This window comes from Oryzias latipes, chromosome 11 (assembly GCF_002234675.1).
Source record: "Oryzias latipes chromosome 11, ASM223467v1".
NCBI lineage: Eukaryota > Metazoa > Chordata > Actinopteri > Beloniformes > Adrianichthyidae > Oryzias > Oryzias latipes.
In genome coordinates this window covers 25,672,730-25,685,250 of record NC_019869.2, presented here as the reverse complement: position 1 = coordinate 25,685,250, position 12,521 = coordinate 25,672,730, and the positions used below count along the sequence as shown (strand labels likewise).

Genomic DNA, 12,521 nt, shown 5'->3' with positions numbered 1-12,521 from the left:
CAATCAGATGCCTCAATAAGAGTGGCTTGACTCACGGCCAACGCTTGAAACGTCAGATTGACGGATTTTGTGTAGCTTGCTTTCAAGTGGTTCACTCTAAAAAGAAAATAGTAGATCCAACTTTAATGAATCACTCCAATTGGTAACACCTAATTGAATTAAGTTTATTGAACTTAATTTTTCGCGTCTTTCCAACTCAATTTAATATGTTGATCTACACTGACCAAAAATATAAACACAACGCTTTTGTTATTGCTCCCATTTTTTATGGTATGAACTCAAAGATGTCAAACATTTTCCACATACACAAAATAACCAGTTCTCTGAAATATTGTTCACAAATCTGTCTAAATCTGTGGTAGTGAGCACTTCTCCTTTGCCAAGACAATCCATCCCACCTCACAGGTGTGCCATATCAAGATGCTGATTAGACAGCATGAATATTGCACAGGTGTGCCTTAGACTGGCCACAAGAAAAGGCCACTCTGAAATCTTCAGTTTTGTTTTATTGAGGGGGTCAGGGGACTCAGACAACCAGTCAGTCTCTGGTGTGACCACCATTTGCCTCATGAAGTGCGACACATCTCCTTGGCATAGAGTTGATCAGGTGGTCTATTGTGGCCTGTGGAATGTTGGTCCACTCTTCTTCAATGGCTGTGCGAAGTTGCTGGATATTGGCAGGAACTGGAACACGCTGTCGTATACGCCGATCCAGAGCATCCCAAACGTGCTCAATGGGTGACATGTCCGGTGAGTATGCTGGCCATCCAAGAACTGGGATGTTTTCAGCTTCCAAGAATTGTGTACAGATCCTTGCAACATGGGGCCATGCATTATCATGCTGTAACATGAGGTGATGTTGTTGGATGTACGGCACAACAATGGGCCCCAGGATCTCGTCACGGTATCTCTGTGCATTCAAAATGCCATTGAAGAAATGCACCTGTGTTCTTCGCCCATAACATATGCCTGCCCATACCATAACCCCACCACCACCATGGGCTACTCGATCCACAACATTGACATCAGAAAACCGCTCACCCACACGACGCCACACACGCTGTCTGCCAGAAGCAATCAAATTGACAAATTGACATGTAAAGTAGTATCTGAGGGGAAAAAAACGGGGAAAAAAAAAACAAGACATCTGCAATCATTCTGGGGGTAATGATTGCCCTGAACAGTGTAAACCGGGATTCATCCGTGAAGAGAACACCTCTCCAACGTGCCAGACGCCATCGCATGTGAGCATTTGCCCACTCAAGTCGGTTATGACGACGAACTGGAGTGAGGTCGAGACCTCGATGAGGACGACGAGCATGCAGATGAGCTTCCCTGAGACGGTTTCTGACAGTTTGTGCAGAAATTCTGTGGTTATGCAAACCCATTGTTTCAGCAGCTGTCCGAGTGGCTGGTCTCAGACGATCTTGGAGGTGGACTTGCTAGATGTGGAGGTCTTGGGCTGTTGTGGTTACACGTGGTCTGCGGTTGTGAGGCCGGTTGGATGTGCTCCCAAATTCTCAGAAACGCCTTTGGAGACGGCTTATGGTGGAGAAATGGACATTCAATTCCCTAGCAACAGCTCTAGTGGACATTCCTGCTATCAGCATGCCAATTGCACGCTCCCTCAAAACTGCGACATCTGTGGCATTGTGCTGTGTGATACAACTGAAGATTTCAGAGTGGCCTTTTCTTGTGGCCAGTCTAAGGCACACCTGTGCAATATTCATGCTGTCTAATCAGCATCTTGATATGGCACACCTGTGAGGTGGGATGGATTGTCTTGGCAAAGGAGAAGTGCTCACTACCACAGATTTAGAAAGATTTGTGAACAATATTTCAGAGAACTGGTTATTTTGTGTATGTGGAAAATGTTTGACATAAAAAATGGGAGCAATAACAAAAGTGTTGCATTTATATTTTGGGTCAGTGTAACTTAAATTTTTTAGATCAATGTAAAAAAGTTCATCTTTCCAACTACAGCCCAAATACTCCTTTTAGAATGTAGAGGTGTGGCCTTCCAACAAGCTCGCTCTAGATTGGTGAGAGTGGTTGCCATAGAAATGTTGACTCAGACCGACCAGACCAATTTGTTGACCAATGTGTTTACTGACGTCGTATCGTGAAAAAATGACGATTGAATTGACTTCCTTTAGTTGGAGTCAGTATGGAGCCGTTTTTCTTTGGGTGACTCACTCGGTCCAGTTCTCATTTACAGTTTGATTCTTTGAGCCTTTTAGAAAACTACTGCATTTATATGGAGAAATGTCAAACTACCAAATAAATAGCTTTCATGTTGATGAAAACAAAGTTCGGGTGCAGTCAAGTACCACACCTATTGACAGAATCAAAATAATTTCCAGCATAACTTTTATTTAATGTACACATCAGTCAAAACTGAGTGTCACTTCGTGAGTTGCAAATAATTAATATGTATTTATTATACAAATGTCCCACTGTAGCACTGATGATGCAAGTCAAACCAAACCTTTTTTTATATTTAATATTAAATTGTCAAGTGAATTTGTTCTTATAGTTAATTATTTTTATACCCTTATTTAAATGTTAAATATGTTTAAAAAAAAAAAGAAGCTAGTTTTGCATTTTTGGGATGGTGCTGAAGTGTTAATTTGTTGCAAATTATTCAGTTTTACTCTTTTCAATAGGAATAGATGTTAAATTTGGTGACTTGACCCCTCTCACACCCCAAAACAGAAGCCAGTTCCTAAAGATCCAGTCCAATGAAAATTGTGTTTTTGTTGTTTTTAACATGATTTTGTGGCATTTTTTTCCTAATGGAGGGCATACATAAAAAAATTAAGATTAGAATTGCATTTCTGAGTATTTTTCATCCAACTCCAAATTGTGGTGAATCAAAAAAATGCAGTTGGAAAGAGTCTGTAGGTGTGACACAGCTGCTACACTCGAAGGGCCAAAGTCTCCCTGCTCCGCTCTAATCTGATGCATCTAGCTGCAGACATGTAGATCCATAAAACTTTGAGCTGCCCTCAGAACTAAAACATTTGTCCAGCTCCATATTTGTGTTTTTTCTGTCTAAAATGGTTCCATATACTGGCCTCTGTATTGTAGAGGACTCTGCAGGTACATTTTGAAATGAGCTTCCAGGTTAAATGACCAATTTTTGACTTACTTTTTCTTTGCCAAACATCTCACATGGCTCAAGTACAACCTAAGCTCAGCAGTTTGGAAAATATAAAGTAGAAGCCACGTAGCTGAGCGGATATGAGTGTGGAGGAGAGAAGCTGGTTTTAAAGAAATAACTGGACAGAACATTCCACTGCAGCCCAGCTTGTTTTGTTGGCATCAAAAGAAGAAAACAGTCAAAACAATGCAGCTGCTAATGGAAATAGTTTGTTAGAAATCCTAAAAAAAAGAACACGGTTCACGCTGGCCAGGACCCAGCTCCAATGAAAAGGAAAGAAAAAGCGGTGCAGCTTTCACACATACCGGTACTCTAATGTCAGCTTGTTAAAAGGAATTTTAGTTTGAGAAATAAATATTACAGATTTCTACAGACAGATTTCATAACCTGTCAAGTTATAGTTTGTACTTTTATCCTGAAAACGTTCTAAAATTGACTAATGAGAAAATGTTCTGTGTATTTTTATCATACATATCTTTATGATTCCATAAAGGCTTTTTTTTTTAATCTAACATAACCTGATCAGGTCTAGATCTAGATGTAGATCTAGATCAGGTTTCTGATATATACTGGACCTTGGACTTGTTTTTTTTTTTTTTTTTGTATATCTATGCAAGCTCTCCCTCTCCTGGCCTGTTTGTTATCTCACATCCTGCATGTGTTAAACTTACTTTTAATCTTTATAAACTATCTATAACTATAGAGTAACTTTTGCATATGCAGTGGGAGCTGTGAGTTTGACCATACATTTGTCAGGAAGAAAGAATGCAGGACAGCAAAACATACAGCAAAAGCACATTTATTTGGATTCTATTTTTACATGAGAAATCAAATCTGCCTAGTCTAGAAAAAGTTCATTTTTCATCCATAAACACATCTTGATATAAAATATTGATTAAAAACCACATCATTCTTCTTTTTTCTGTAGCAAAGGGGAATTTTTGTTACAGAAGACCTTAAAACATCACCAAACATCAGCACAGATAGGTACAGCTTACTGATTCAAATCCAATCCTCTTGGAGGAACTTGTTTAAAAATAAGCAGTGGACATATCAATAAAGGTTATTTTGCTCATCCATAATAAGAAACAAAGGTGTGTGTTACTGTTTTCAGAGTAGCTCATGAAATTTGGACAGTTTTGTCGCTGGATTTTCTCTTCCTCTTCAAATAAACAAAAACCAGCCTACATAATGCATACATGGGCACGATGAGACTCGGGACTCCAGCCAAAAGAAATATGATGGAGCTGATCCACGAAGGGTACGGTACAGAAGTCAGACCTGGAAACTCCGCCTGTGAATCAGAGAGCATCACCAACACAGTTTTTAATTCAGATTCATGAATTATCATTTATGTTCCATAAATGTGCAGGAACAGGAGCTGGTGTCATGGACTTACGGAGCTGGGGTCCCAGACCAAATAGGTAAGTTCTTGTTGAGTTTGAGTGACCAGGTAAAACACTAGGATGACCAGAAGTATGATTGGACTGATGAATCTCCAGGAAATCTGCCAGTAAAGGGACGGTTTATGTCCGATCATGAACTCAATGTCTTCATTGAATCTGCCAGAGAAAAAAATGTTTTATTGCTATGAAAAGTTCTGACTTGGGTTATCAGCAGAAAAAAGGAACATTTAAAGGCTGTATTTTTAAGCATGTTCCAAAAGTTAGTCAACTCAAATTAATTAAACATTTTAGAGAAACTCAGATATTTGCATGTGTACTTCTGATTTAATGCAATGACTATAAAACCAATGCCAAATAACAGACAAGGTCAAACATAAATGTGCTGGCTATTTTGATCTTTGTGCTGTAAACATTCATAGTCATGAAAGACAGAATTGAGTATCCATCCAATTTCTAAACCCACTCCATTTCTTTCAAGGTCAGAGATGCTGGAGCCTATCCCAGCTATGATGGGCAAAGGGGCAGTACACCCCGGATGGTCTGTGCGGAAGTTAGAAAAAGGGTTTTACTCAACATGTTGTTGGAACTACATCGGTCAAAGTTTAAGCTTCCGCTGTTGTGGTTTAAATACTTCATATGTCGGTCAAATGAAGCATTCACTGCTTTTTGAGAAGAGTATGGCCAAATCCGAATTCATTGCCTACCCCTCACTCCTCCCTATTGCTTCAACTGCAGGGACACTTGGAGCTGTAGTGGTGTCCAAACGTATTTTTTTAAGGGTAAGACGTAGGGTATCCCTCCACTGGTAGGGTGTTTCCTGTCACACTGTGCCACGGAGGAGGAACACTTTTTTTTCACATGGGTGTTCTCTGAAGCACAGAAGTTTACTTTTAAATTTATCTTTTTGTTTTTGCCCGACTTTTTAAAGTTATGAAAATTGATGTTGTTTCGTATTTTCCAGCTATGCACTAACGTAGATGTACCGGCGACTTTTTGAGTGGTAGTAACGTCCGGATTTGAAGACACCATTCTTCCATAACCCTCTGCCTGGAGGGATAAATGTTGGGGTAGGGAGAAGCCATAAAGGTAGGGAAGGAATTCAGAGCTTTGTTTATAGATCTACAATTTGTATAATCTATAATAATTAAATGTTTGATCAGCCATAAGTACTTACCTGTCTATGCCATAGATGTAAACGACAGCTATCATCTCAAACAACCCAATGGTCAGCAGTGGAATAGATCCAGCAAAGTTGTCAAAGAGAGTAACCCAGTAGATTCCTGAATGCTGTGCAAACAGGAGGCTGATGATGAAGGAAACCACGCAGGTTGCCCCTAAATCAAAGAATGAAAAATAAAAAAAATGAAAATGGACTCAAACCGTTTGAAGGTGCTATCTTGATGGATCAAAAAATACCTGTCAGTACTTCTTGAGGCCAATTTTTGGGTAACACATTCAGGTCTGTCAAAGGTGCCACCACTCCCTCGATGTTGCCAAACAGAGTTGAGAGTCCCAGACAGAAAAGCATGAAGAAAAAAAGTACAGACCAGGCGGGAGAGCCGGGCATCTTGGTGATGGCCTCAGTGAAAACAATGAACGCCAGACCTGTTCCCTCCACTCCCTAAAAAACAAATGCAGCGCAGATGGTGAAGGAAAACCTCGATGACACATGTCATCAGACAAATGCACAGCAAAGCAGTTACCTCACTAAGCAGTTTCTGCAGGTCACAGGTCTGGATGCCTAATCCAAGAAAAGCATCAGGGTAGGAGCTGTTCAGTTGACTTAAGGCTTCGTCATAGTTGCTTGAGTTTATGCTCATCTCAGGAAGATCAAAGGTGTTTGTCAAAGCCATGATGTTTCTGAGGAAACACATAATGTATATAAACAGGATTTCAATACAGACAGGTACAACAATCTTATCCAAGACATAGTACATATACTCACTCATTGACACAGTTGTCATAATTCTGAGTGGCTCTGAAGCCGATAATGGAGTAGGTTACCGTGGCAGCATAGATGGAAGTGAGACCGGTTACAGCCGACAGGATCACGGCATCTTGCATACAGTTGTTGCTTTGAGAGACAAACAGTAGATAACTGAGACCACAACAGTTTCTGAGGCGACTTAGACTCTTCAACACACGTGTTCAGCTGCTACAAATGCCAAATCACACAATCCAGTGTTTGTTAATCATAAAGCACCATCTAAACTTTGATTCACACTAAACTTTCACTGACCAAAGCTGGATCTGTGTACGGTACTGTTTGTGTCCGAGATCTGACTTTAACCAGAGACTCCCTTTTTTTGGATTCTCTATCAACTCCATGTTCTCACAGAGTGGAACATTATTACACAAGCAAATTTGGTCCTTGTTTGATCTGCATACAAATCTATTTTCTTAGGTTTTCTACTTCAGGCGGGGGACCAAAGAAGTAATGGGAAATAAAAGGAGAAAATGACTGTTGAGGTTAAACATATTGCTCCTTAAGTAGGGAAAGAAAGCAGCCCAGAGCACAAATCTAACAAAGTCACAGAATAGCTGCATATGTTTGTGTTCAAGTATCTTCATCACTTTGGTACACTGATCCTTTAAAAATCCCCTCACACTCTGACAGGCTCAAAGACAGACCTTCTGCTGGCTCCCATAGTAGGACTAAACATGTTAAAGCAGCCTTTCTGTTTCCGTCTTTGGTTTACTTCTGATAGTACTGTGTGCATGTCAAATAAAACCAAACCAAACGCAGGTTTGGTGCAGTTTTCCCGCTTTCCCTGATTAACTGAAAAAAGTCTGTGAAATTGTGTTGACGTGAAATCGGAAATCGGCTTAACATTCGTTTATATCCCCCTGGGTTGTCCAAACTAAGAGTTATACAGCTAGAGTTGCTAACAATTTGTGTAAATCTTAGTATGTGTGTAGAATTAATCCCAACCAAGGATCAGGTATGTGCTGCGTTTCATAAATAATGACATATTAATTTATTTGAAAAAAGTTTGAAATGTCGTTCATCTGTTCCACCTTGTACAAATACATCAATACCACAGCCTGGGTCTGTTTTTTGTCATGACCAGGGTTTTTTTATTCTTAAAATGGGACCAAAATGAAGCCTTTTATGGTCCTTCAGTGTATCTGCTTAACTACGTGTCATTGTTCACTGCCCTTTCCAATATGGTATCAATCTTCACATACATTGAACAATGTTACCAGGCTGGTGTAGCGTCTCTAGCCTATATAACTAATTGGTCCCAACCATGTCAATGCTTCGGAATGCTCTGAACTGTTATTTAACTCGCATCACATTTGCAATTCTGGTAAGTTCGTCATTGCAGTAGACATCAGGACAACTGTTGGTCTCTTACTGAACAGGGTTGTAGCTTGAGAAGGAGATTAGGCCCCCCCATGCCAAGCTGAAAGCATAAAAGACTTGGGCTCCTGCATCCAGCCAAGTTGTTGGTTTCATCAACTCGTTGACCTGCAAGAATAAGACCTATAATGAAGTTTTCTGCAGCTCAGTATTTTGGCACAAACTTGTGATGTTAGTTTGAAACGCACATCTGGAGTGAAGAGGTACAGTATTCCATTAAAGGAGCCTTTAAGAGTCAGTCCTCTGATCAGAAAAATGGCCAGCACAATGTAGGGCAGGATGGCTGTGACGTAGACAGCCTAATGTAAAAAAACACAGAAAAAGTTTGAAATGACATTAGCCGAGGTGAGTGGGGTAATCCATCATTTTCAGCCAACCTTTCCGGATGTGTTTATCCCACGTATGAAGCTGATGCACAGGACAGTCCAGGCAGCAAAGAGGCAAACCACCATCTGCCATTGGATACCTCCAGAGTCGGCTATGGAGGTGGAGATATTCAGTGTCTCTCTGTAAAAGTAATAATCCACCGTAGAGCTCCTTTGACATTCGGGTACATATTCTGACGGGACACAAAACAGTCAGAGGTTACTAGTGGAATTTGGAGGAGAAATTGCATCTGTGTTTATTTTGAAAAAACCTGTGCTGTTTTCAGTCAGGGGACACTGTGTCCATGGCAAAGGGTCTTGAAAGGAGTTAAAAAGGTACCACATAATCCAGGCCATCAAGGTGTTGTAGTACAGTCCAATGAGGAACGAGACCAGCATGGAGGCAATGCCTGAGACCAAGATATTCTCTTATTAAGGATTGTAATATCATTACTTTATAAAACAGATGTTATTTGCAACTGAGTGCCTAAAACAGTGATGAGGTCTTTTTAACCTTTGCCCTCCATGGTGTGTGTTACGCACCGACACCAGTCAGATATGGACTGATGGCTCTCCACACCCCCACGCTGCCTTTTCTCAGACGCTGCCCAATGGCAAACTCCATCAGCAGGAGAGGCAGTCCTTCCAGGACCAGCAGGATCAAGTAGGGAATCAAAAAGGCTCCTGGAAAAGGTGCTTTGATTAGTTGCAAAACAAGCCAACATGCTGCAGAAAAACAAGTAGGCCTTAGCTTTCTTTCTTAGAATCCTTTTAACAGCACATGTTTCATTTCTGAGCTGTACACCTGAAAACCCTATCAACCTAAAGGCCGTGTCACACAACCACTATGTACATTTTGCACATATTGCATGGATGAAAATTGGTCATACCTGAATATACGTGGAAGAAGTGATAAAAGTTGGGATCTTTACCTAAACTTTTTACAAATGTATCACGAAGGAAACACGTTAAAACCAGAGAAAAACTGCATATAAACCACACAAAGAACACATAGACCATCAGCCAAGGTTTAGGCGTCTCTTATGTAAATTTAACATAACATGTGCGCCGTATATGCAATAAAAAGTTATGCTTCGGTGGTACATGTACGAAAAGAAATGCTTACACAGACGTTGAATAGTCTTGGAAAGCCACACATTTGCATATGCATCTCTATTGCATAAGATTTACGTAATAATTGAGTGTAAACTACGTAAAAGATGCGTAAACTGCGTTATTCTCGACCAGCAAAAAAAAATTGAACAGCTTTTAACCGAATTCACGTAAAACCCGTCGGCCGAAACCCTAAGAGGACATCTGTGCACATCGACGAATAATAAATGCAAGAAACACTTGCATTGTGATAAACACATTGCATTTTTCACGAAAGACTGAAATTTTATTTGTGGAAAATGAGCAAAATGTACGTAGTGGCTGATTGACACGGGTTAGGGTTAGAAACATGTAAACGTGTTGATGACATTAGGGGTGTTTGTACTTTGCAATGCTCTGCTGGGAAAACCTTTATCCTGTCCTGACATGGTTGTTTTTTGACACTTACCACCTGCCCAGATATCTCATCTGACCAATAACCTCCAACGAAGTCAGCAGCCTCATCCAGTAGCAGGTTTCCCAAGGAGGACGTCAGTGAGCTCAACAAAAAATTGTTTTGAAGAGGCTCTAAGAACTCAATACCCAGTCTAAAGATAACAGTCTGATTAGGTTCCCAATACGTGCAGCATTGCAGCCTATTTTTATCCCCTGCCCCACAAACTGACAAGATGTCCCAGATTTTGAAGTCAACACTGAAAGACACCTGCTAGACCAGGCTCCAAACTGTTCTCCTCTGGCTGTGAAGCATGATGGAAAGTTAGCCATCATGGCGTTAGCATTGGATCTGAAATCATCTGCACTCCAAAGACCTGGATCAGGTTAACCTGTCAACGACTTCTTTAGTGGATCCAGACCAGGCCTTTTGGGGTTATGGACATGGAAAATATATGAAAGACTGAAGAACCACAACATAAACTATGCAGAGATGATAGAATATCACTAGATCCAAACACGTGATGACAATGTTAGTTAGAATGGCTCCTTTTTTTTACGATTGACCTAAAAAACTTTACCTTAAACTGTTGGTCCATGTTGTCATGTTGTGCTTTAAATTCTCCCACAGGTAGACAATGTTATAAACCATCAAACCCAGTTTTTCTAAGCCTCCATAAAAGTCTGAATTTGGTTTTATTTTAAACGTTCTGACAGACTTTGACCAAATGGACACTCCATAAAATCCACTTGAAGCCTACAAAGTGGTTCTTATTTGTCAAAATTGACTCATCCCCAAAATCCCTTGATCACCTTTTAGATTTTAACTATAAAAACAATACCTAATATTTGCTTTTCTCCTGATAAATTTAACCCTTTAACACTGGAGCTCTAGTATTGGCATTTAAAACCGGCCTGTGTACCGAGCCCCAAAGGGGTTGCTGGTTAAACTGCAACTCCCCCCGCTGAGCTTTCTTTTGGAACCAGCTTGAATTTAAAAGTCAAGAGGATTCCCTCTTGAAGCTGGCTAATTTTTAATAAAAGGCAGTTTTTTTACCCCTAACTGCATTAATCTAATATATGTGACACCACTGTTTGAGACCTGCTCACCTTGCTTTTAGGAAAAACAAAACATATATATAAATATAGTTTCTAGAGGGAAAAATAGAGATTTTCTAATGAGAGAAGCTGGTTCAGCTGCGCCAAAACCACTGAGAGATTTAGCTGCCTGGTTTCTGGAGCTGTCGCAAGATGGAATAATTCTAATGGCTGGACCTGGAGGCTGTGCAAATACAGCGTTATTCAAGTTCTCAAGAACACAGCTGCTTATTACAGAGCCGGGATTTTCCTTTTGTTCCATACTTGCAGAAATCCCAGGATTTTTTTTAGTCGGTACAGTGTTCTGTTCTGACCACAGCTTCTCCTATAGACTGAAAGCTGCTGATTTAAAGCCCAAAGACTGTAACACTTCTTTCTGATCATGTCCAAGAATCCAGTCAGACTTGATAAAACATCAGCAGGGAGTGAGCAGCGTCCAAAACAGCTCTCCTTTATCTGTGTCACCATGAGCAGCAATAAAACCAGCGGGAACGGGCCAAAACATCAGTCCTCTGTCACAAGTCCAACTTTACATGCAATCAATGTTTCTTTCCCTTCTCATGTCAGTGTGGGCCAGCCCTGCACCAAATCTGCCAAGATCCACTGAACCAACATCCCAGAGCTGCATCTGGACTCACCCCCGCCATGACTTTGACACAAGTAAGGGAAACGCCACACGTTGCCGATGCCGATGCAGAAGCCCACGCAGGTCAGGATGTACTGAGCTTTGTTGTCCCACTTGGGCCTGTCACCGGCCTCCTCCTTATCCATCTTCTCAAGGTCTTCATAGTTGGGGATCCGCAGGGTCAGTCCCGGGTTTGGAACCGTCAGTCTCATAGCGACTTACCTGAAAATTTAAGTTCAAGTTGGTCCTCTGGTGAGGCAGACATAAGTTTCTGATAGTTTACTGGGTCAGTTCACAGATTAACAGGGAATTAACTGCCAATCAGAGGAATGAAATCCAAAAAGCAGCAGTTTTTAGAGTCTAGACAGTGAAAATCTGGTCCTACAACCAACTCTGAAAGCTAAAAGTAATCAAGTCATAAAAATATTAATCAGCTAGGACTTTTCACCTGGGTTTGCAGATCAGTCATCAATGCCGAGGTCATATAGGTGCGTCTTCCTCAAGCTGATAATGAGTCCAGTAAAGTGCAGAGTACCCTGAAGTATCGCAGCAGTTGCTGCTCCAGGAATAGAGGAAGTGGAATCATGTTACGATAACTTAAACTGTGCCGTGTGTTTGAACCGGCGACCCTCTGAGCACGCTTGAGAATTTGAAAATGACCCCCCCCTGGCTCCATGGTGGAAGAACTGCTCAGCTGAAAACAGCTTATATGATTAAAAGAGATTATGAGGAAAGAGAACTGGCTGGAATTAAAGTGGAATTGCGATATCAAATTCACTGCTGCGTTTCTGCCAGGCCTTTCTAACGGCTGATGAATAAATCCACATTGTTGCAGCTCCTATGGAAACTAATCCTAAATACTACATCAGGAAATGATGTCATTTCTAATTCAACAGTAAATAAAGTTTGTAGTGAGATTTGACTTAAAGTTAGTAAAAACACCAACAAAACAATC

At 40.8% G+C, this 12,521-nt stretch overlaps 1 protein-coding gene across 2 annotated transcripts; it reads right to left on the bottom strand.

Moving 5' to 3' along the window:
• Nucleotides 1-3,946: 3,946 nt before the first annotated feature.
• Nucleotides 3,947-12,146, bottom strand: LOC101169218 (sodium-dependent neutral amino acid transporter B(0)AT1). 2 transcript variants are annotated; one of them, XM_011481355.3, is made up of 13 exons: nucleotides 12,015-12,146; nucleotides 11,580-11,815; nucleotides 8,842-8,982; nucleotides 8,571-8,708; nucleotides 8,311-8,492; nucleotides 8,122-8,232; nucleotides 7,929-8,041; nucleotides 6,515-6,643; nucleotides 6,273-6,429; nucleotides 5,986-6,190; nucleotides 5,744-5,903; nucleotides 4,563-4,725; nucleotides 3,947-4,457 (listed from the first exon to the last, which is right to left on the bottom strand). In XM_011481355.3, exons 2-13 carry the CDS (start codon nucleotides 11,776-11,778, stop codon nucleotides 4,284-4,286), a joined length of 1,872 nt encoding a protein of 623 aa, XP_011479657.1. In that variant the 5' UTR covers nucleotides 11,779-11,815; nucleotides 12,015-12,146; the 3' UTR covers nucleotides 3,947-4,283. The 2 variants fall into 2 exon arrangements, with proteins under 2 accessions (XP_011479657.1, XP_004074450.1); XM_004074402.4 differs by having other exon boundaries at nucleotides 11,580-11,788; nucleotides 12,015-12,145.
• Between the last annotated feature and the right edge of the window lie 375 nt (nucleotides 12,147-12,521).

What these genes read in the sequence shown, in the direction of transcription:
- LOC101169218 (XM_011481355.3), bottom strand. Translation starts at nt 11,778, where the DNA reads ATGAGACTGACGGTTCCAAACCCGGGACTGACCCTGCGGATCCCCAAC. An exon ending in GTGTCAAAGTCATGGCGGGG is followed by an intron (nt 8,983 to 11,579) that starts GTGAGTCCAGAT and finishes CACCTTTTCCAG; the next exon opens with GAGCCTTTTTGATTCCCTAC. An exon ending in TACATCTATGGCATAGACAG is followed by an intron (nt 4,726 to 5,743) that starts GTAAGTACTTAT and finishes TTTCTCTGGCAG; the next exon opens with ATTCAATGAAGACATTGAGT.